Raw genomic sequence first — 25,585 nt, 5'->3', positions numbered from 1 at the left:
GTAGGAGGTGGCAGGAAGCAAAGGTTAATATTTACCAGTGATCCAAAGTAAGCCAACAGTACAGATCAACAAATTTAAAATGTGTGAGAAAATGTAGGGAACTGAGGTATTTTTTGCTTGGAAAAAAGAATTTGATTGTGCTTATTGCCATTTTTGTATATTTTCTGATGGGCAAACAATAGAATATTTGCCCTCAAAGGCAAATTGAAAGCTTCAGAGAGTGATTTATTGGCTCAGTGTAAGAGCATGTTGGCCGGGCCTGATGGCTCATGCCTGTAATCCCAGCACTTTGGGAGGCCGAGGTAGGTGGACCACCTGCTAGGTCAGGAGTTCGAGACTAGCCTGGCCAGCATAGTGAAACCCCGGCTCTTCTAAAAATACAAAAATTAGCTGGGCATGGTGGCACGCGCCTGTAATCCCAGCTACTCGAGAGGCTGAGGCAGGAGAATTGCTTGAACCCAGGAGGAGGAGGTTGCAGTGAGCCAAGATTAGGCCATTGCCCTCCAGCATGGGTGACAGAGCAAGACTCCATCTGAAAAAAAAAAAAAAAAAAAAGTAAAAGAGCATGTTAATGACGAAACCTGTCCATAAATAGAAAATAGCTTCCACTCCTTGGGAGATAAAAAGTTATCTGTGATTCTAGTGGTGTCAGCATAGGTTGGGGAAATACTTTACAGATATGCTATGGAAGGGACTCAGGCGCTGATTTCTTGTGTGTTTGGGCCATTAAACATGCTTTGAGTCTTGAAATCTTCTTTTACGAGTCACCTTCTAGAGAGGAGGTAGGATTTTTTTTTCAGAATAGTGTCGCTATTACCATGTTTGTTGTATTGAGGAAGTGATATTCTAATGGGGTTTCTAGACCTGCAGACAATTTTGGGAATGGATTTTAATTGCTTAGAACGAAAAATAAGTAAAAACTAATGTACTTATATGCAGCATCATAGCAGTTACTCCTTTATCAGAAGGTTATAGATTATAATCATAAACTAATCTACAAGATTTAGACCTACTTTAGATAAATACAGTTATAGTTTGGGGCATCATTTTATTAAAGGCATTTATTAAATATATGATTAAAAATAAAATATTCTTCATAATTTTACCCAAATAGTTTACTCCATCGTATTGTATTTAAAACTTTCAGTGAACATTGAGGTATTGTTAAAGACAGATAAGTTACAGATTTGAGAGAATGGAACATAGTGTTAGAACACCAGAGTGATTGTCATTAAAAGTAGAGTAAACAAGATTGTTTTGGCTAATTCAATAAGATTTGAAACAGCAGAACAAGGGATAATGAACCAAGTGAGGACAAAACTATCATTGCAGATTAAATGACTGTATACTTACAAAAGCAAATAAACTTAGTTCTAAAGCCTTAGAATTAATAAGAATGCAGCAATGGGCTTATACAGGTGACATAGAAAAAAAAGCAATATGGTAGGTTCTCATTTTGTTTTGTTGTTGTTAACGTCTGAGTGTTTTCCGTTCCCAATTTTGATTATTTACAATCTACATAAAAGTCCATGGCATGTGTTTATCTGTAATTTTGCTGAAGGACAAATTTGTATCTTGCCAGTTTTTGTGCCATTTTGGTCTGCGGTGTCTTAATTAGTGAGTAACTTTCCTCTTGACAGTCACAATGAATAAAACTTTGCAATTTAATATACACAGTCATGTAACTCTGGTGTAGGCGACCTGTTGTTATCTTCATTTTATGGATGGTGAACCTAATAATATATGCCTGAAGGGAATCGGGGATGTTACAGGGCTTGAGATCAATTCCCTGGGTCTCCTTCAGCTTGATCTCTATTAACATTAACAATCTGAGAGAAATAATGAAAAAATATTTGGTTAATTAGCTAATAATGTATTTTATTCAAAATATAAAAAAAGGAAAGTTCAAATGTTTACTAAGAATAATTCAAGAAGACTTAAAAACCAATAACATATAATACTGATGAGGTTACAATGATATGGAAGCTTTCATGTGCAAAAGGTAAGGGTATGATATTAAAATTTCCCTGAAAGTAATTTGGCATTCTATAGCAAGAACAGTTCTGATTTTCATCTAATATGCCCTGGCCTGGCCCTGCTGGTTGTTAAAAATATTCAAATTCTTGATAAACAGCTACTTTTCTTCCATATTACCACAGTCCCAGATATTGCTTCAGTGCTTTCTCCTGGACGTCCTGCCTTGCTTCCCCACCCCCCATCTCCAGGGCTCCAGCAACTGGCCTGGCCTTGCCAGTCCAGGAGGGCTGCTAGGACTGTGCTACAGTTCCTCAGCCTGCATCCTTTCTGAGCACCTGCCACCGTTGTACTTGGGCTTTTTGTTGTTGTTGTTGTTGTTTATCACTCTTTTTAAAAATATCATCACAGATCAAGAGTCTTATTCCAATAATTAATTCCCATTATGGGAATTAACTTTAAAAAATTAATATTTTTGCACAAAAATTTATGGCTCATTTTCAGTCTCCTCACAATAGCAAAACATCTAAAACTATATATGAGACTGATAATAGTCAATTTTAAGTATATTTAGATGTGTTTATATTAACTGTACTATAGTTATATGTGTATATATTAACTATACTATACTATTTATAATATAATTATATAATATAGTACTGTATAATTATAATTATATAATTATATAATATAGCACTGTATAATTATAATTATATAATATATAACATAGTATTTTATATTATAACTATATTATATATAATATATCATATATTATATATAATACTATATATACTATTTTATATAGTATAACTATATTATGTATATTATATAGTATATGTGGTATATAATATATACTATATTATAACAATATTATATAGTATATATAGTATACATACTATATATAATATGAATAGTATAATATATAATATATAGTATATATTATACTATACTATAATATATTATGTATTATGTATACTATATATTGTATATAATATTATATATAATACTATATATACTATATATTATATAATATAGTATTATATACTACATTATATTATATATACTATTCTATAATATAGTATATAATAGATAATAGTATTATATAATACTTTATAATTATGTAATGTAATTATATAATATATAATATAGTCTTATATAATATATAGTATAAAGTTTACTCCATATTACATAATAGGTAATATACACAAAATAGGTAATCATATTATATATAAGTAATATATTATATAATATATAATTGGTAGTACAGTATATAATATATAGTATACTACATAAGCATACTATATTATATAATATAGTATATTGTATAATATATAGTATAGTTTATATATGTTATATAGTATATTATTTATAGTATATAATATATAAAGTATAGTTTATGTATATATAAGACAAATTAAATGTAAAATTATATTTTCACATATAAACATATATCCATGTATATTTCCATGTATAAAGTATATATAAATACAAATATAAATGTATTTTACATAAATGTATACTTTTATTTATATTATATATGAAAGATTAATGATTAAATGAATTATTTCACATGTCCATTTAAGAGAATATAGTATAGCCACTACAAATAACACATTGAAATAAATTTTGATATATTCATAGTTTAACACTCAAGAGAAAGGCAAAATAATTTATATACATCATAATAATCTCACCTAGATAGACTAAGAAAAACCTTAATTTGATCAATGGAGAAAAATAAAAGTTTAGGGAGCAGTGAGATATTTCTTTTCTACTTTTTTACCGTTTTCTATGTCCCGAGTTTTCTGCATTATTAATTTTTAGCCAGAGAGAGAAAGAAACAAAACTATAATTTTATGTACGAGAGATGATGGTAGAGACTAGACTCCCTGGCCTCTCCTTCATCTCCTTCAGCTAATTAGCTGAAGCCCAAAGCACTGCTCCAATAAGTGTGTTTTCCTAACAGCTTTTCTTCAGAAGATTTTAATTCACCTGTAACGGGTTTTTGTGTGTGTATGTGTGACGTAGTCTACCTCTGGCACCCAGGCTGGAGTGCGGTGGCGCGATCTCGGCTCACGGCAAGCTCTGCCTCCTAGATTCACGCCATTCTCCTGCCTCAGCCTCCCCAGTAGCTGGGACTACAGACGCCTGCCACCATGCCCGGCTAATTTTTAAATATTTTTTAGTAGAGACGGGGTTTCACCTTGTTAGCCAGGAGGGTCTCGATCTCCTGACCTCGTGATCCTCCCTCCTCGGCCTCCCAAAGTGCTGAGATTACAGGCGTGAGCCACCGCGCCCGGCTCTGTAAAGATTTTATACCTGTGCAAATACTTAAAGAGCGATCTCAGTTATGTTGTAGATTAGCAGAGCTTTTCTTCAGAGCCGGTAGATGGTCAGTGCCTAGAACCGAGTATTCTTCAGCTCTGGGGATGGTGAGGATGATGCTGATCAAGAGAATGGTGGCTATCCTCTGTTTCTTGAGGTATTTGATGTATCTTTTCTGAGTTTTCCATCAAATATCTGTACATTTCAGTCTTCAGCACCCTTTGAAGCATTTTCTCTAAGTTTGTGTTTTGTAGAACATTTTTTCCTGCAGTTGCAAAACCCTTAGGCAGTAGATTTCCTGGGCCAAGGGCCAGAAGACACGTGAAAACAAATGGCAACAGCCTTTTGACTAAGAATTTATAATCTCCTTCTTGAAATTCTATAGTTATTTTAATATTTTATACTCATATTTTCATACAGACAGACTGCTTCAATACTGAGGTACCAGGGGATTGGAGGGAGATAGAGAAAGAGAGAAGTAAAGAAAAGAAAGGATCTTGTCAGGAATCTTCTATCTTTCACATTGCGATTCACAATCAGATTGTTCTTGCGCTAGCTGCAAACCCACAGCTGAAATTATCTTTCATCTCCAAGCACGGAGTCACATGAGCAATCGCTCTTCCTAGAAACCATTTTTTTTACTGCCTGATATTCTAGTAGAGGGAACAAAAATGATAATAATCTTAATGCAACATGTAATAGAATTAAATTTTTCCTGCTGATAATATATATTTTGATATGAGAAATGAAGTAGGGATAGGCTGAAATAGAATGGCAGGAGATATGGCCACAGTCTTTAATCCCCTATTTTCTTGACCTGCAGATTTTCTCATTTGGGGAAGCTCCAGGGTTCTCAAGCAGAATTCGTGTTTCATTTTGTGTAGGACCTGTCAGAACGACAAGTCAGGCATGAGGATACATGATGAGCACTCTTCTGAGTTGCCATTTGGAGCTGCCCGTTTAATAAGGCACGTCTGGCCGGGCGCGGTGGCTCAAGCCTGTAATCCCAGCACTTTGGGAGGCCGAGACGGGCGGATCACGAGGTCAGGAGATCGAGACCATCCTGGCTAACACGGTGAAACCCCGTCTCTACTAAAAATACAAAAACTAGCCGGGCGAAGTGGCGGGCGCCTGTAGTCCCAGCTACTCGGGAGGCTGAGGCAGGAGAATGGCGTAAACCCGGGAGGCGGAGCTTGCAGTGAGCTGAAATCCGGACACTGCACTCCAGCCTGGGCGACAGAGCGAGACTCCGTCTCAAAAAAAAAAAAAAAATAAAAAAAAAAAAAAATAAGGCACGTCTTCGTCTTCCTTTCCCTCATTCCTAGTTTCCTTTAGCCTCTTTTAAGTGTCACCTTTTCCTTGAAGCCTACTTGACCACACAGTTGAAAATTGCAAAGCCTTCACACTGCAGCTTCCCTTTTCTTTGTTGCTTTGGTTTTCTCCGTGGGACTTCTCACCATCCATAAAAAATAGGGTATTTTTGCCTGTTTTATTCACTGCTACATCTCCAGTGGTTAGAACCTGACATTTAGTAGGTGCTCAAAAAATTGGTTGAATTAATGTATAATAGCTTCACTTTATTAAGTAATTACTATATATCATGAACTGTGTGGTAAATTACCTCCATATAATGCCTGTAATCTTTACAATGCCTCTAACCCTGTAACATAAACCATTTTATATCCATTTTACACATATGCAATTTAAAGGACGGAGAGGCCCACACATTTGCATAGGATAATTCTGGTGAATAAGAAATTTGAGTTGTTTTGTCTTTCTAGAGGCTTCTTCTTCTTATTATTATTATTATTACTATTTTGAAATGGAGTCTTTCTGGGTCATCCAGGTTGGAGTGGAGTGGCGCGATCTAGGCTCACTGCAACCTCTGTCTCACAGGCTCAAGTGATTCTGGTGCCTCAGTCACCTGAGTAGTTGAGATTACAGGCTCATACCACCACACGCAGATAATTTTTGTATTTTTAGTAGAGATTTCACCATGTTGGCCAGGCTCGTCATGAACTCCTTGCCTCAAGTGATCCACCAGCCTAGGCCTCCCAAAGTGCTGGGATTACAGGCAGGAGCCACTGTACCCAGCCTTATTTTTTTCTTTTCACATTTTTTTTTTCCATTTTAAATTAAATGTCTTTGGATTTAAAAAAAATGCAGCATTTCTCTTCTATCTTATTAAACGTATCCTTGAACTTCAGGGAGTGGAGAATAGTTGTCTGGAAAATGAGGCACTTCCTTTTCTTTGTTTTTGAACTTATAAGCTCCACATTCAGAGATCTCCATTATCTGCTCTTCATTGAATGTAAGTGTGATGCATTTAAAATACGGCTTATGTGAAAGCAGGATATTATAACCACAAAAATATCTGACTTTAAAATTAAGTAAAATACTCAATATTGCCCAGAATGGAGACACGGGAATTAATTCTATGGCTGTGGCAGATTTGAGGGACAGGGTGGTACCAAAAATTGAGATTTACAGAGAAGGAGATTTTTAATAATTCAGTTTTCATTAACTTCCCAAATCAAAAAGCCAGCATATTTTGTTTGGTAGGAAATTACACGGGAGTGAAAAAAAAAAAAAAATCCACAATTCAGCTGATTAGAAAACAAGTTTTCATAAAACTAAAATTTATTAAATTTTTAAGAAATTTATAGCCAGCTAGCTTCCAAAAATTTGCTCAATGATATTGCTTAGTAAAAAGTTTTCTTTCCCTTTATATGCTATAATAACACAAGCTGCCTACGTGCTATCGATTTTGGAAGCGGAATCACAGAGGGGCTAAGTGTTACTGAAGGCTTATTATTTTCCAGACACTTTACTAGTCACTTGACATATGTAATCACATTTTATTCTCATGGAGACTCTGTGGGGACTTCCTTTAAAAATGAAAGAGCTGAAGTTAAGATATTTTGAGGCTCAGACGGTTTAAGATGCATTTCATCATGTAATAGGCTCTCCAAGCCCAGGTCGGATTTTTCCTGAAGCACATGATTTTTTCCTATTATCCCAAAACCTCATCCATAAATATCATGCAGAACCTATGTAGTTGCTCATTATTATTATAGAGAAAGTTCTAGAGCCTAAAGTAGTCTAAAGTAAGTAACCCAAAACCAGGAAGAGAGCTAACAGTAGAATACACAGACTTGCCCAAGGGGTATTTCCTCCACATCCTCCACAAAGTATTTCCTGCTCTTCTCCTTGGACTCAGCCTCCCTTGTCCTCACCACAGTCACTAACTCTGGCTTTGTATTTTCACTCTTTGCCCTGAAGAATTCCATTATACCATTGTTATAATTTATTGCACTTAATGTGTTTTATGTTTCCCATTACCAATCTGTACATTTTTATTATCCTATTGTATACTTTTTATATAATATACATATAGTGTATACAATATGTATTGTAGGGAACAAAAAAAATTCCCCCCTCAGCCCTCATGAATTCTTAGTTGGGATAGATCCCTATAACAAAAGATAGATTAATAAGATGGAAACAAACACGTTTATTAACGTGCAGTGCTCATCATATAGGATAAACCCCATGGAAATGTAACTCGAAGTGGTGGTTTGGAACTCTGGCTTGTAGAGCACCTTCAACAAAAAATAAACTTGTGGGGAAATGACAGGGCAAAGGAAAATTATTTTAGGCTTCCAAGGCTGGGAAACTGTGGGAAGGTAAATATATGGGTGGAAAATATGAGTAAGTTTGTTTGCGGATTCCTCTGGTGCTATCTCTGGGCCGCTAAGAGTTTAGAGTTGTCTCCAGTAAAGGAGAATTTATGTCCTGCTCTTAGGCAGAAAAGCAGGAGGATAGGGAAAATTTTTCCTCCATTTGCTGCTTCTTAATTGCCTTTAGTTCAAAAATAATTTTCTTGTCAAAGAGGCAGATGTTGAGGTCACCTATTCTGGTTTCCCTCAACAGATTACTCTTTCTTGCATTGTCACTGAGTACTATACCCTGAAGATTACCTGTATTGCTAAGTATTGATCTGATCTATGCATTCTGACTGTTACAGAATATTGAATGTTGTGCATCCACCACAATTTTTCTGCCTTATAACTTTCCATCTAACCCCCTTCTATCCTAAGCAATGCTGTAGTGAACGTGGTTCAATATCTCCTTATCCACCTATGTGAGAATTTCTTTGGCTTATGCATTTTTATTACGTGCTCAATTCAGAACTCCTGAGTCATAGGTTATGCATATATTTAATTTGAATAAGTATTACCAAATTAGTCCCCATAGTGGCTGCTCCAGTCTATATTCTCAGTGGCCTGGATGAAATTTCTCTATCTGAATATCCATCATTACTTAGCATTCTTTAGCTTTCTGATGTTTTACAAGTCCAACAAGCATCAGATGATATTGTATTGCCATTTTAATTTTCATCTCTGATTATTAACGAGTTTGAGCAATGTCAATGTGCCTATTAACTTTTTAAGAAATTATCTCTGTAAGCCCAACAGTGGGCATTTCCTGGCATATAATGGATCCTTAGTGTATGATTGAAAGAAAGACAGTATAGCACACAAAATTCCCAAATTAGTCTCAGGCTTTGATTTTTGGTTCTTGTTGGTTATCTCAAAATCTGAACAATAAGTAAATATTGGAATTAAATTTTTGAGGTAATTAACTATATTAATCAGTTGTCCTGATTTTACAGTAGAAGATTGTCGATAAGTTTGGCATAGAAAAATTAAACTTAAAAAATTTATAAAAATAGCATTTTTTAAAAGTTACCATATGATGTAAGGAGTGAATGTGAGTTATATTTTCCCATTTTGTAGATGAGCAAATGAGTTCAGGAGAGATTTAAATACCCTATGAAAAGCATGCAGAATTCTGGAAGCACTATAAAGATAAAGAAAAAAGATTGGGCCATTTAGCTAGGGCTGGCATGAGTTAATTATAATCATTATGTGATTAATAAAACATCTGATATACCACCAATCATGTCATGAAGTTCTATTCTCTGCCTTTGAATAGTAGTAAAGTAGGATTATAATTTTATAATGACAGACGAGTTTAAGACAGAAGAGACATGACATATAAGACTCTCAACTTCTCACTATCTGCCTACAATGTGCATGGACAAAATTGGTGTGTGCTAAAGGCAGTGCCACAAGAACCAAAACTAAAAGAAAAAAAAAGAATTAAGAATGTGTAAAACCGCTCTAACTCCATCCCTTGACTGCCTTGGGATCTCAAATAGCAGAAATGTATGTCCATCAACAATGCAAGTGGAAGTGTATGTTCAATTTAAAGCCGTGTCCTAAGAATAGGATTCCATATAATGTGCTAGCTAAAGAGTAGGGGATTGGTAGAGCTTTTATTAGGGATTTTCTTTCAGCCCATCTTCACATCCTGCCCTTTAAACATGCTTTTTTAAATGTCACAGCAGTGCACCTAGAAAACCTATTTTTCCAACTTGTGACTTCTCTCTTTCCTACGTATTTTTATTCTTCTAGTCATCCAAGTAACTATCTTACTAGTAGCAGTCTGTGAGTCTGTCTGTGCATTCATGCATCCATCTAATCAGCTGTCTACCTACTTATCCATATATTTTAAGCAATACGAATTTCATTTTGTAGCCTCTTTTACTAGTGCACTTACCCAGAACAGAAAGTCTCCCACTCAGAAGACCAGTTCTTGGAGTCGCCAGATAAAGTTCATATATGATATAAGGTATAATCACATCTTCAGTATACTAACATTTACTATAATACAGCCATGCCTTTTAAAATCAAATACATGTGATTTTATGAAACCAAATGTAAGCCTCCAGGATGTGAGAGAACAACTCGCATTACAAAGTATCCTTGAACCCAGGATGTGGAGCTTGCAGTGAGCCAGGATCATGCCACTGCACTCCAGCCTGGGTGATAGAGTGAGACTCCATCTCAAACAAACAAAAAAATTAATTAAAATAAAATAAAGATGTTTAATTAGACACTTAGTGGTAAATGTGGTATTAGTGTTAGTGGTAAATATGGTAATTAGCGTAGAGAGGTTAAATGATTACAGTAAGCTAAAGGCCAAATTGTTACTAATATGAGTTGTTTCATATATGTTGATAAATGCCTTGGGATAGTCATTTGCATATAAAATAATAACAGAATAAATTTAGACTTGTAATAATTAGTCAGGGTTCTCTGGAGAAACAGAACCAACAAGATTACATATATATATATATACACTATATATACTATATATATACTATACTATATATACTATAGTATATATAGTGTGTGTATATATATACACACACACACACACACACACACATATATATCTTAATATGTAAAATAAGGAATTAGCTCATATGATGATGAAGGCTGACAAGTCCCAAGATCTGCAGTCGATAGGCTGGAGACCCAGGAGAGCCCATGGTGTAAGTTCTAGTCTCAAAGCCAGCAGGCCTGAAGGCTTGAGACTCAACAAGGGCTGATAGTTCAGTCTGAGTCTGAAGGTCAGAAATGACCAGTTCCAGCTCAAGCTGTTCTCTTCTGGTCTTGGATTGACTACACGAGGAAGGGCCATCTGCTTTACTCAGTCTACCAATTCAAACATTAATCTTATCCAAAAACACTCTCACAGACACATCCAGAATCATGTTTTAACCAAATATCTGAGCACCCCATGGCCCAGTAGAGATGACACATAAAAGTAAGCATCACAGAAAGGTTTTCTAACTGGGAGAGGAACACTTCAAGAATAATTAATTTGAATAAATTTTTATAGAAATATTTCAAATTATAAACAAAAAAAGAGAACTAAAAATAACCTATAATTCTGTCACCGTAAGATAACTCTTGATTTTAATTTGGTGCATATCTTTCTAAACATTGCGTATTGAAATGAAGTGCTCTGCATCCCATTGATTTATGCTGATACATATTTGGATTTGCCCAACTTTGCTAAAATTACACACATGGGATCAACTGAGAAAATCAGTTACATCATCATCACAAGCACAGACTGAAAAATCATTAATTTGCCTTGCTGATTAATGTGTTGGTGTGTTTGTATCTAAAGGCCTTAGGAAGTCAAAACTAAGTAGTCCTCAATCATCAGAGTTATGACCAAGCAACGACCATGAGAGGTCACATGTGGGAAGAGACTGACTATAAACTGAGCATGTATTGCCCTATTCTCCTTAAATGCCATTTTCTGGATCTCAAGTTTAAGATTCCTAGAAAGTTTTGCGATGTACAATAAAAGTAGATTGTTGCCTTCCACATTTTTTTCACTTACCCCTGAATTTGTTGAGAATTTCTGAATTATTTGACTCAAGTCTAGTTTACTTTCTGCCATTATTTTGAAACATTAGTTTGGCTTGTGTTCTCTCTGAAAGCGTTTGTAGAGCACTTCATACCTGATACTGGAACATATTCATAACATTGTGGGTCCTGCTCTGAAGGATTCATTTAGAAAAGACAAATGGCCACTGTTTTTTTGTTTGTTTGTTTGTTTGTTTGTTTGTTTACTTTGAATCTGTAATTCTGATGGCTCATGGTTCTATAGGGTATAATAACCTCTCATATGCTTGCAGTGATTAATGATCAAGCCAGCTCAGTTATTCAATCCAGCATTTAAGTATCTTTAGTTTTTTTTTTTTTTTTTTTTTTTTTGAGACGGAGTCTTGCTCTGCCACCCAGGCTGGAGTGCAGTGGCCGGATCTCAGCTCACTGCAAGCTCCGCCTCCCGGGTTTACACCATTCTCCTGCCTCAGCCTCCGGAGTAGCTGGGACTACAGGCGCCCGCCTCGTCGCCCGGCTAGTTTTTTGTATTTTTAAGTAGAGACAGGGTTTCACCGTATTAGCCAGGATGGTCTCGATCTCCTGACCTCGTGGTCCGCCCGTCTCGGCCTCCCAAAGTGCTGGGATTACAGGCTTGAGCCACCGCGCCCGGCCGTATCTTTAGTTATTTTTAACAAACTTATTGGAATCAAGTCTTTGCTAGTATATCATATAAATGAAGAAAAGCAGTAATTTAGATCAGTAAAGACAAGTGTGTTTTATCTGTGTTACCAGCTCCAGTCAATTGATGGGTAGTGTCTGGAGGATTCTCATGCTGCTTCTGGGCTCTGTGGGAAAGACCACTAAGATTATCAGCTATGAATGGTAGAGTTTTAGATGTGTAGGAGTTAGCCAGTTGAAGTGAATAAGTGAGGGAGAGCTTTTTAGGCAAAGGAGAAAGCATGGGAGAGGATGGTACATAAAGGAAAGAGGGTAGAATGCAAGCATTTCAGGGCTTCTGGAGCCACAAATTTCAGAATATAAAACTGTGAAAGATGAGAATAAGGGCCAGGCAGATAGTCTATGTTTACTGGAGCAGCTTGACCTTCATGCATTTTATAGTCACTAGAAGATTTTAAGCAGGGAAGTGATGGGTTTGCTTAGCAGGGTTTAAAATGGTTGTCATGGTAAGGGCTTTGAGGAATACAAGACCAGAGGTAGGCTGACCCTTTGGAATATTATTGCAGTATTCCAAAGATGAATAATCTTGGCCTGCATAAGGGCATTGCCAGTAGGGACAGAAGAGACAAAGTAAACTTCTTGATGGCCAGGAAAGGGAGATAAAGGAAGAAGAAACTTTGAGTGATGATGGATAACAAACAGCATGGGTGAATGTTTCAAGAAAAGATAATACTTAAAACTAAATGAACTAAATGTTAAATGGTTAAACAAGACTATAATATGACAGATCTGAACTATTGACCCCCCCCTTTTCTTTTTATAGACAAGAGGATTATATAAATCTTTTGGTTGGCAAGGCAAGATTACTCACGCCTGTAATCCCAGCACTTTGGGAGGCCAACGTAGGCAGATCACCAGAGGTCAAGAGTTCGAGACCAGCCTGGCCATTATGGTGAAACCCCGTCTCTACTAAAAATATGAAAATTAGCCTGGCATGGTGGTGCATGTCTGTAATCCCAGCTACTTGTGAGGCTGAGGCAGGAGAATCACTTGAACCTGGGAGGCAGAGGTTGTAGTGAGACGAGATCGCACCACTGCACTCCAGCCTGCGCAACAGGGCACGGCTGTCTCAAAAAAATAAAAATAAATATTTTTGTCCTTGTTGTTTTGTTTTAAAGAAAGGTTTTTAAAAGAGAAGTTTAGGGTTTGCAGATAAATTGACAGCAAGGTACAGAGATTTCCCATACAACCTCTGCTCTCAAGCATGGATAGTCTCCCCATTATATATATATTCCCTCCCAGAATTACAGTCTGCTACAATTGATAAACATTCATTGACACATAATTACTAGAAGCTCATAGTTTACTTTAGGGTTTACTTTTGGTGTTGTATTCCATGGGTTTAAACAAATGTATAATGGCATGTATGCACCATTATAATATTATACAGAGTAGTTTTACTGCCCCCAGAATCATCTATGCTCCATCCCTTCACCTCCACCCCTCAGCCCCTGGTGGCCACTGATCTTTTCACTGTTTCTATAATGTTGTCTTTTCCACAGTGTCATCTAGTTGAAATCATACAGCATGTAAGCTTTTCAGATTGGTTCCCTCCAGTTAATAATATGCATTTAAGTTTCTTCCATGTCTTTTCATGGCTTAGTAACTCATTTCTTTCTTGTGCTGAATGATATTCTATTTTCTGCATGTACCACAGATTTTTGTTTGTTTGTTCTTTTACTTATCAGTTTATATGCTGAACCACACATCTTGGTTACTTCCAAGCTTTGGCAATTATGAATAAAGCTAATAAACATCTATGTGCAGATTTTTGTGTAACTATAAGTTTTCAACTCCTTTGGGTAGTAACCAAGGAACTTGATTACTAAATCCTATGGTAAGATTATGCTTAGTTTTTTAAGAAACTACCAAACTGTATTTCAAAGTGGCTCCAGATTTACCTTTCCCACCAGTTCCCGTTGCTCCACATCTTTCCCAGCATTTGTTGTCATTAGTGCTCTGGATTTTGGCCCTTCCAGGTGTGTAATGGTATTTCGTTAATGTTTTAATTTGTATTTCATTGATGGCGTATGATACGAAATATCTTTTTATATATTTATTTGTCATCTATATATCTTCTTTGGTGAGGTGTTTAGGTCTTTGACCCAATTGTTAATTGTGCTGGTTGTTTTCTTATTGTTGAGATTTAAGAGTTCTTTGTATACTTTGGATAATAGTCCTTTTTCAGATGTGCTCTTTTCAATTATTTTCTTTCATGCTTGTCATCTCATTCTCTTGACATTTTCTTTTGTAGAGCAGAAGTTTTTAATTTTAACAAAGTTCAGCTTATTAATTACTTATTTCATAGATGATGCCTTTGGTTTCTATCTAAAAAGTCATCGCCATACCCAAGGTCATCTAGGTTTTCCTCTATGTTATATTTTAGGAATTTTACAGTTTTATATTTTACACATAGTTCTGTGATTCATTTTGAGTTAATTTTTGTGAAGGATGTAAGGTCCGTGTCTAGATTCATTTTTTTGCAGGTGGGTATCCAGTTGTTGCAGCACCATTTGTTGAAAAGACTATCTTTGCTCCATTGTATTGCCTTTGCTCCTTTGTCAAAGATCAGTTGACTATATTTATGTGGGTCTATTTCTGGTCTCTCTATTCTGTTCCACTGATCTATTTGTCTATTCTTTTGCCAATACCAGGCTGTTTTGATTAATATGGCTTTATAGTAAGTCTTGAAGTCAGGTAGTGTCAGTTCTCCAACTTTGTTCTTCTCTTTCAATATTATGTTGGAGATTATGGGTATAAATTAGTTTTTAAAAATACATGTCTCCTATTTCTCAGGGATACTGAAAAGCAAATCATATAGAATACAATGTCAAGGAATATTTTATTTTATGATTTTATATCTTATGGATATGTATATATACACACATATATTTATGTGTACATACATATGTATATATTCTGAGGGAAAAACTCAAACTTTTTCCTCTGCTGTCTCACCACAACAATCAACACTGAAGACTTCTGTGACCAAATGCATGAGTTTTTTTTAATCCCAACACCAAGCAGCAGATACCATTAGGTATCTTCCAATTCAATTCAATTCTGATGCTGTCTTCCTGAAAATAATGTCAGATCCCACAGGTTGAGGGCCCAGTTCCACAAAGACTGTCCCCTTTTCAGACACCAGTTGCAAGTTTGGGGCTCCAGAACTTCTGAGCAGCCAGCTTCAAGTTGAGGTTTCCACAACCTCTCTTTGGGTTTGATTAATTTACTAAAGTGGCTCACAGAACTCAGGGAAACTGGCTTACATTTGCTGGTTTATTATATAAGATGTTACAAAGGCTACAGATGAAGAGATGCATAGGGTAAGGTATGAGAGAAGGTACACAGAGCTTTCATGCTCTGCCTGGATATGCCACCCTTCAGGAGCCTACACATGTTCATTATCTGGAAGCTCTTCAAATCCTGTTCTCTTGGGCCTTTTATGAAAACTTCATTGGATAGGCATGACTGAAGCATGGACAACCACGTAGTAATGTGATTGGACAAAAAGGTTGTAATCTAATGCTGATAGACTGAGTGGGGAAACCCAGTGAGGCCTATCTGTTCAGATTCTTCTTGACCTCTCTGTGCAGCATTAATTCCTCTAGAATATGGGACAGGACCTCCTCTGAAACAAGGTCTTATGACCCTCAATCAGAAAGGTGGAAAAATGTTTTAGTCCTGTCTTATGTAGGTGAAAGGTTTTCTGAGGTCTGCTCCTGATGCCAAAAGCACCATAACATTATAATAAAAGACTATTAGTAAGGGCTATGGGAATCATAAGCCAGGAGCCATAGATAAAAACTAATATATATAGATATAAAATAATATCACATATTGATATATGCATATACATGCATTTCTATAAAGACACATATATGTATGTAAATAGAAGTAGACATTTATATAGCTAGCTATAGATATAGATGATTGTATTATTTCTTACATTTATATCACAGTAAGAAATACTAATACCTATTATAAAAATAACACAGGGTGGGGCCAAGATGGCCAACTAGAAACAGCAGCCTTTGGAGGCTCCCATTGAAAAAAAACATAATAAGCTTGTGAATACTTCACCAGCAGCTGAGGCATCCAGATTCTCTCATCAGAATGGACTAGGAGGCTGGCGTGAACCACGAAGAGAAAGAAGAACAGTGTGGTGTGGAGGCCCACAGGAGAGCCCCATGGGATGGGGGAGTCCGCTCCCACCAGCCAAGAGAGCCAGTGGGTGAGCGTGCTTTTTCCACAGAACTGTGCAACCCACAGATTGGAAGATCCCACTCGTGAACTCACACCACCAGGGACTAGCGTCCCAACCCAAGAATGCACAGACTCATAGCCTCACAGTTGGAAGGAATCTGCTTAAGCCTACCGAACTCCTAGGGGGAGGGGCGACCAGCACTGGCTGTGGCTGCCTGCTGTCAAAGCTATTTGAGCTCCCTAGGGGAGGAGCAGCAGAGGGCACTGGGATTCGCATCTGCCTAACACAAAGCTCCCTGGGCAGAGGAAGGGCGGCATCCATCTCTATAGCCCCAGGCTGTGCTTTTCCCCTTCCAGAGAAAGGGAGGCTGGACAGCTTGGTCCCAAGACTTGTCCCTCCCAGTCCAACACACTGGCTATGGCAGTCTGTGGCCAGAGTGCCTCTTCAGGCCTGACCCTGACCCATCCTTCCTCACTGGGTGAGTCTTCCCCACCTGAATTCCAGTAACGCCAGCCAGAGGCTCAGGGACAGAATCCGGATCTCCCGGGGCCTGAGTCCCTATGGGGAGGGATGGCTGCAGTCTCTGTGGACCAGCAGACTTAGCCTTTCCTCTTGGTAGTTCTGAGGAATCCAGGCAGCCCAGACAAATGGGTTCCCCCCAAGTGAGGCACTGTGTTCAACAGGTCCTGTTCCCCATGCCACCCAACTGGGTGAGACTCTTCAATAGAGGTTGTCAGACACCCTATACAGGAGTGTATACTGTGCCCTATACTGGCATCAGGCTGGTGCCTCTCAAGGTCAGAAGTCCCAGAAGAAGAAGCAGGCACTCAACTTTGCTGTTCTCCAGCCTCTTTGAGTAGCATCTCCAGGCCCAAGAGCAAATTAGATAAATAGGTCCTGAAGTGAACCCCCAGCAAATGGCAGCAGCCCTACAGAAGAGGGACCTAAACATTGAAAGAAAAACAAACAAGCAGAAAGCAACAACAGCGTCAAAAACAACAACAACAAGTCTCCACAAAAACCCCGTCGAAGGGTTAGCAGCCTCAAAGACCAAAACTAGACAAACTCAAGAAGTTGAGAAAATATCAGTGAAACAATGCTAAAAACCCAAAAGGTCAGACTGTCTTTACTCCTCCAAATGATTTCAGTGTTTCTCCATCAAGGTCACAGAACTGGAGGGAGGATCAGATGGACAAATTGACAGAAGTAGATTTCAAAAGATGGGTAATAAAAAACTACACAGATCTAAGGGAACATGTTCTAACCCAATGCAAAGAAGCTAAGAACTTCGAAAAAATGTTAGAGGAATTGCTAACTAGAATAACCAGTTTAGAGAGGAGCATAAACAATGTGAGGGAGCTGAAAAACACAGCCCAAGAACTTCCTGAAGTGTACACATGTATCAATCGCTGAATCAACCAAGTGGAAGAAAGGATGTCAGAGTCTGAAGACCACCTTCCTGGAATAAGGCATGCAGATAAGATTAGAGAAAAAAAGAATGAAAAGGAATGAACAAAGCTTCCAAGAAATATGGGACTTCATAAGAAGACCAAACCTACAATTGATTGGAGTACAAGAAGCAGATCGAGAGAATGGAAACAAGCTGGAAAACACACTTCAGGATATTATCCAGGAGAATTTCCTCAACCTAGCAAGACTACCAACATTCAAACTCAGGAAATACAGGCAACATCATTAAGATACTCCACAAGAAAATCATAATAAGATACTCCCCAAGACACGTAATCATCAGATTGAAGATTAAAATGAAGGAAAATTGTTAAGGGCAGCCAGAGAGAAAGGCCAGGTCACCTACAAAGGGAAACCCATCAGACTAACAGCAGACCTCTCAGCAGAAACTCTACATGTCAGAAAAGATTGGGGGCCAATATTCAACATTCTTAAAGAAAAAAAATTCAACCTAGAATTTCATATCCAGCCAAACTCGCTTCATAAGTGAAGGAGAAATAAAATCCTTTCCAGACAAGCAAATGCTGAGGAATTTTGTTGTCACCAGGCCTGCCCTGCAAGAGCTCCTGAAGGAAGCACTAAACATGGAAAAGAAAAGCCAGTAGCAGCCACTGCAAAAACACATCAAAATATAAAGACCAATGACACTATGAAGAAACTGCAACAACTAGTGTACAAAATAACCAAAGAGCAGCATGATGATAGGGTCAAATTCACACATTATGATACTAACCTTAAATGTAAATGAGCTAAATGTCCCAATTAAAAGACACAGACTGGCAAATTGGATAAAGAGTCAAGACCCATCAGTGTACTGTATTCAGGAGACCCATCTCATGTGCAAAGACACACATAGGGTCAAAATAAAGGGATGGAGGAAAATTTACCAAGCAAATGGAAAGCAAAAAATAAGCAGGGGTTGCAATCCTAGTCTCTGACAAAACAGACTTTAAACCAAAGATCAAAAAAGACAAGGGCATTACATAATGGTAAAGGGAACAATTCAACAAGAAGAGCTAACTATTCTAAATATATATGCACCCAATACAAGAGCACCCAGATTCATAAAACAAGTTTTTAGAGACCTACAAAGAGAGGTATACCCCCAGACAATAATAGTGGAAGACTTTAACACCCCACTGTCAGTGGGTGTTATCAGTAGATCAATGAGACAGAAAATTAATAAAGATATTCAGGACCTAAACTCAGCTCTGGATCAAGTGGACCTAGTAGACATCTGCAAAATCAACAGAATATACATTCTTTGCAATGCCACTTGGCACTTATTCTAAAATCGACCACATAATTGGAAATAAAACACTCCTTAGCAAATGCAAAATAACTGGAATCATAACAGCCTCTCAGACCACAGTGCAATCAAATTAGAACTCAGGATTAAGAAACTCACTCAAAACCACACAATTACATGGAAATTAAACAACCTGCTTCTGAATAACTCCTGGGTAAATAATGAAATTAAAGCAGAAATCAAGAAGTTCTTTGAAACCAACAAGAACAAAGAGACAACGTACCAGAATCTCTGGGATACAACTAAAGCAGTGTTAAATTTATAGCAGTGAATTTAATAGTGTTAAATTTATAGCTGAGGGAAATTTATAGCACTAAATAACCCTATCAGAAAGCTTGAAGATCTCAAGTTGACACCCTAACATCACAATTAAGAGTTACAGAGGCAAGAACAAACTAATCCAAAAGCTGGAAGAAGACTAGAAATAACTAAGATCAGAGAAGAATTACAGGAGATAGAGACCCAAAGAAACCTTAAAAAAAAAAAAAAAAAAAAAAAGCAATGAGTTCAGGAGCTGGTTTTTTGAAAAAATTAACAAAATAGACAGACTGCTAGCTAGACTAATAAAGAAGAAAAGAGAGAAGAATCAAATAGACACAATAAAAAATGATAAAGGGGATATCCCTACTGACCCCACAGAAATACAAACTACCATCAGAGAATACTATAAACACCTCTACATAATAAACTAGAAACTCTAGAAGAAATGGTTAAATTCCTGGGCACTTCCCTCCCCAATTAAGACTAGACCAAGAAGAAGTGGAATCCCTGAATAGACCAATAACAAGTTCTGAAATTGAGGAAGTAATTAATAGCCTACCAACCAAAGAAAGTCCAGGACCAGATGGATTCACAGCTGAGTCCTACCAGAAATACAAAGTACCATTTCTGGTACCATTTCTTCAGATACTATTACAAGCGATTGAAAAGGAGGGATGCCTCCCTAACTCATTTTTATGAAGCCAGCATCATCCTGATAACAAAATCAGGAAGAGACAAAACAAAAAAAGGACACTTCAGGCCGGTATCTCTGATGAGTATCGGTGGGAAAATCCTCAATAAAATACTGGCAAACCGAATTCAGTAGCACATCAAAAAACTTACCCACCAGGATCAAGTCAGCTTCATCCCTGGGATGCAAGGCTGGTTCAACATACACAAATCAAAAAACATAATCTATCACATAAGCAGAACGAAAGACAAAAACCACATTATTATCTCAATAGATGCAGAAAAGGCCTTTGATAAAATTAAACATCTTTTCTTGTTAAAAACTCTCAATAAACTAGGTATTAATGGAACATATCTCAAAATAATAAAAACTATTTCTGACAAACTTACCCAACCAATATCATATTGATTGGGCAAAAGCTGGAAGCATTCCTGTTGAAAACTGGTACAAGACAATGATATTCTCTCTCACCACTCCTATTCAACATAGTATTGGAAGTTGTTGCCAGGGCAATCAGGCAACAGAAAGAAATAAAAAGTATTCAAATAGGAAGAAAGGAAGTCATATTGTCTCTGTTTGCAGACAACATGATTGTAGGGGATTGGAGGGAGGAAGGGAACATTTACTTTTCCAAGGTGGATGTTTTCTGAAGCCATGGGGAGGAGCGTCACTGTCTTGGTGGAATCATAATAGCAACCTGCCTCCTCATTCACTGGTTCTGGGTGTGAGGGAAATGCCTCTTCCCAGAAGATTCTGGGGGATCTCAGAGGATGCCTAAGGTCCAGCCTGGGTCCCTCTCAAAATAAAAAGAGAAAACAACAACAAAAAAAAAAAAAAAAAAAAAAAAAAAAAAGAAAAAGAAAACCCCATCATCTTGACCTAAAAACTTCTGAAACTGATAAGCAGCTTCAGCAAAGTCTCAGGATACAAAATCAATGTGCAAAAATCACAAGCATTCCTTTACGCCAACAATAGACAAACACAGAGCCAAATCATGAATAAACTCCCAATCACAATTGCTACAAAGGGAATAAAATACCTAGGAATACAGCTAAAAGTGATGTGAAGAACCTCTTCAAGGAGAACTACAAAGCATTGTTCAAGGATGTAAGAGAGGATGCAATCAAATGGAAAAACATTCCATCCTCCTGGATAAGAAGAATCAATTTTATGAAAATGGCCATACTGCCCAAATTGATTTATAGATTCAATGCTATTCCCATCAAAATACCATTGACATTCTTCACAGAATTAGAAAAAGCTATTTTAAGTTTCACGTCTAATCAAAGAAGATCTCATATAGCCAGGACAATCCTAAGCAAAAGGAACAAAGCTGGAGGCATCATGCTACCTAACTTCAAACTATACTACAAGTCTACAGTAACCAAAACAGCATGGTACTGGTACCAAAACAGACATAGAGACCAATGAAACAGTACAGAGACCTCAGAAATAACGCCACACATCTACAACCATCTGATCTTCAACAAACCTGACAAAAACAAGCAACAAGGAAAGGATCTCCTATCCAGTAAATGGTGCTGGGAAAACTGGCTAGCCATATGCAGAAATCTGAAACTGGACCCCTTCCTTACACCTTACACAAAAATTAACTCAAGATGGATTAAAAACTTAAATGTAAAACCCAAAACCATAAAAACCTAGAAGAAAACCTAGGCAATACCATTCAGGACATAGGCATGGAAAAAGACTTCATGACAAAAATGCCAAAAGCAATTGCAACAAAAGCCCAAATTTACAAATGGTATATAATTAAACTAAAAAGCTTCTGCACAGCAAAAGAAACTATCATCAGAGTGAACAGGCAACCTACAGAATGGGATAAAATTTCTGCACTCTACCCGTCTGACAAAGGTCTAATAGCCAGAATTAACAAGGAACTTATATGAATTTATAAGAAAAAAAACACCCCATCAAAAAGGGGGCAAAGGATATGAACAGACACTTCTCAAAAGAAGACATTTATGTGGCCAACAAACATATGAACAAGTTAGGACCAAAAAACAAAAGCAGATGGACACTAAAACAACAAGTATAAAATGGAAATGTCCCTAACAAACAAGTATGGTCACCCTACTTACGAGGTCAGAAATAGATTTTATGTTCTAATTGACTCTTAAGGAAATAGTTGCATTATCGCCTCTTCTTAAACTTAATCTATTTTTGCTAGGAATCCAGCACACATGGGCTTACACTCTAGAGGCTGTTATGCAAACCAACGGGTTCCGTATGTCAATTGTGATTCTAGCATTGTGTCCTCTATCAGTGCCCCAGGAAGAGGGACTGCCTGGCTGTGAACATGTCCCAGATTGTGCTAGATATATTTTGCCAACCAGGCCAACCTGAAATGTCTAGGTCCATCTTTGGAGGAGAGCTCATCGAGCTCTGAGGGAATATAATTGCATTTCAGTTATCTTTTTCAAAATGTCAAATTTGAGATCCTCAAATTTTTCATTTAAAATTTGTGGCTAGGTTAATATGAGGCAAGAACAGAAAATTTTGGTCTCTAGTCTTTTGGGGGCAAGCTAGAATCTATTTCCCATTAGCCCACAGCTACTCTTATCAGGCTTTTGTCTTAGTTACCTTTTTTTCCCTTCAAAATGGTTGCTGAACAGAAGAATATAAGGCTTTTCATGTCTTTTTAGTATTTGTTATCTTTCTACTTCTTACATGAAGTAGTTAGAAGAACAAACATTGTAGATTTAGACAAATGTGACTTAAACTTCAGGTATATCAATATCCCTTGAATGTCAACATACTCAAATCACCTAATCCAGTTGAGAATATTAATAATATCATGGAACTTGCTGTCAGGATTAATGAGATGTTCCAGGTAAAGAGCCTAGCACAGTGTTTGGCAATTAGTAGGTGGCCAATAATAAATGGCAGCTATAGTTATCAATGAAGAAATACACGATTTTAAGTAGGTAGGGCTGGCTGTGAAGAAAATGGTCACATAAGTGACTTCATACTCTATTTCAGCTTCCTTCCCACTCTCCCTCCTTCCCTCCACACACACCATGTATGCCATCTCCTATTGCCAGTGCTTGGGACTCTCATGCTCCTGGACCACTGTCTTTTCCTAGTCTAGCATCTTCTGTTCCTGGTTTATCTTCCTCATCTCTTTCCTTCCAGACCTCCCAGTCTTATGACCTCTGCTTTTGCTTCCTGCCATGTGCAACCTTGGAAAGGTTCTGTTAATGTCATTTATGCCAAATGTTAAAGACTAACATTTTCCTATGCTAATCCTGCCAGGAGGTATTTCCATTTTAATGAAGGTCAACATCATAACCTAATTGAATTAAAGTGCAAAACATAAGTTGGAGGTATCAGCAATAGGGAGAGGAGATATTTTCAAAGAGATGTACTCAAAATAACAATAAAAATAATGAACAGCTAACATTTATTCAGTGCCAACTTTATTTTGCACTGTGCATTATATGCATTACTTCATTTAACCCTCACAACTAATAAATTAGGTACTATTATTATTTTTATTTTTCTAATTTAAAAAATGAAGCTTGGAGAGGTAAAGCAAATTGCCCAAAGTTGTATACACCCAGTAAGTGAAGAAGACAGGTTTAAAACTCAAATCCATCTGATTATTGTCATCTCTCTTACACTGTCCCTTACAGGCTGAATTTTCACCAGGGCAGGTATCTACTGACCCTTCTTATAATCATTCTGTAGAGCCTAGTGCAGTGCCTGAAACATGGTGTAATATGAATAATATATATGAATAATATAATTATATTATATTCATATAATAATATGAATAATATAAGTATGAATAAATATCTGCCTTGCTCACAGTCACCTCACCATAGCTTTCTGGAATCACCTCTTGCTTGGAGGCCCTGCCTTGCTCCATATTCTAAGAAATCCAGACTGCTAGTAGGTTCAAATACTCTCTTCTATTTTCTGTGTGTGTGTCTGTCATCTTGTCCCCTGTATCTGCAATCCCTCACTTCCCCACAGTTTCTGGGCTAACTGCCATTTACCCTGAGAGTGACAGAGTTCACAAGTGATCTTCCCCCATGAAGCACCATCACCCTGGCCTCATCTCTCGTCCTCTCCCCACATGTTCTCTTCCCCTTTCCTACCTTGATTCAACTGAGCCAGGGCTATTTCTGTGTCTGTGTCACAGATAATAGTGTTTATGAGGGCAGATATCTGACATGTTTTTCTTCTTTATTTTACCTGACTTATTTGTACCCTTTTTTAATCTGACTTTTTTTTCTTGTACTCTTCTGGCCTAGCCTACTCTACCAATTCTGAGGTGCATTTTTTTTTCATATTTTAATACCTCTGATACTGTTATGTTGTCCAGCTGATAAAATCTTAAAATTATAATTGACCGTGGCTTTTTTTCTAACTTGGTGAAACAAAAATAAGGGTTAATTTCCTTCTATAATCAACAGCATCTTTGATTTGATGAAATATAGTGATAGATATTAAAGATCATATGAACGAATGAATGGCACTCACAGCCCTCCTTGAGTCACATTACTATGGCTACTTAGAACCTAGCTGTTCAGCATCACGGGCCTCATGGCAGGGCAGCAGTTGAACATTATTCTTTATTAATGCTAGGCTTTCCTAGTAAAGGTAGGGTAAATAATAAATCAGCTAAAATTGTTTTTAATCATTTCTTGCTGGAATGATGTGACCTGTCCCATATGTTTATCTTCCAGGTGAAATTGATCTTCAAATTATCTCCAAAGTTCAGGCTCAATACCCAGGAATTTGTATCAACAATGAAGTTGTTGAGCCAAGTGCTGAACAAATTGCCAAATACAAAGGTACCTGTAACTCCTGGTCCTCTACCCCAGATCCTATCCCAAAAGACTTAACTCAAATTGTTCCCCTGAATGATTAATAATATAGTTACTGTGATATACTTTTCACAAGCTTAGTGGGAGAAGAACTGAATTAGTTCTTGGCAGGCATGACTAAACATCTCAAAATGTGAACAGTGAATAATAAACTCCCTTTTCTATTGACGCTTAATCCATTCCCCAGTTGTCATCAATGATTACCTTTTGATGTTTATGCTTAGATAGAGATTCATTCATTGATCCAGAATTATTTAAACCAACCTTAAAGAGCTTATGTTTAGTGGATTACAGTAAAAGTTCATAAACTTTTCCTGGCAAAGACCAAATAGTAAATATTTTAGACTCAGAAGGTCAATCCAGTCTCTGTCACAACTAATCAACCTGCCATGTGCCACAAAGGCAGCCAAAAAGAGGTAAACTAATGAGCATGGCTGTGTTTGAATACAACTTTATTTGTAAACACTAAAATTTGAATTTCATATCATTTTCACATATGAA

General features: G+C 37.1%; 1 protein-coding gene across 3 annotated transcripts in view; it reads left to right on the top strand.

The window, feature by feature from the left end:
* Positions 1–25,585, top strand: part of HNMT (histamine N-methyltransferase) — a 51,666-nt gene that overhangs the window by 11,281 nt on the left and 14,800 nt on the right. For 2 of the 3 annotated variants that reach the window (XM_030916886.1, XM_010375744.2), the window contains exon 3: positions 24,944–25,051. In XM_030916886.1, the coding sequence (XP_030772746.1) occupies positions 24,944–25,051 (108 nt within the window). Of the gene's footprint in view, positions 1–5,122; positions 5,258–5,591; positions 5,788–24,943; positions 25,052–25,585 lie in introns of those variants that run through there. The other variant, XM_010375745.2, reaches the window with a different exon arrangement.

The sequence above is a fragment of the Rhinopithecus roxellana genome, chromosome 14 (genome assembly GCF_007565055.1).
Source record: "Rhinopithecus roxellana isolate Shanxi Qingling chromosome 14, ASM756505v1, whole genome shotgun sequence".
Lineage (NCBI taxonomy): Eukaryota > Metazoa > Chordata > Mammalia > Primates > Cercopithecidae > Rhinopithecus > Rhinopithecus roxellana.
The sequence above is the reverse complement of the archived record's forward strand: the minus strand, read 5'-3'. Positions and strand labels throughout refer to the sequence as shown.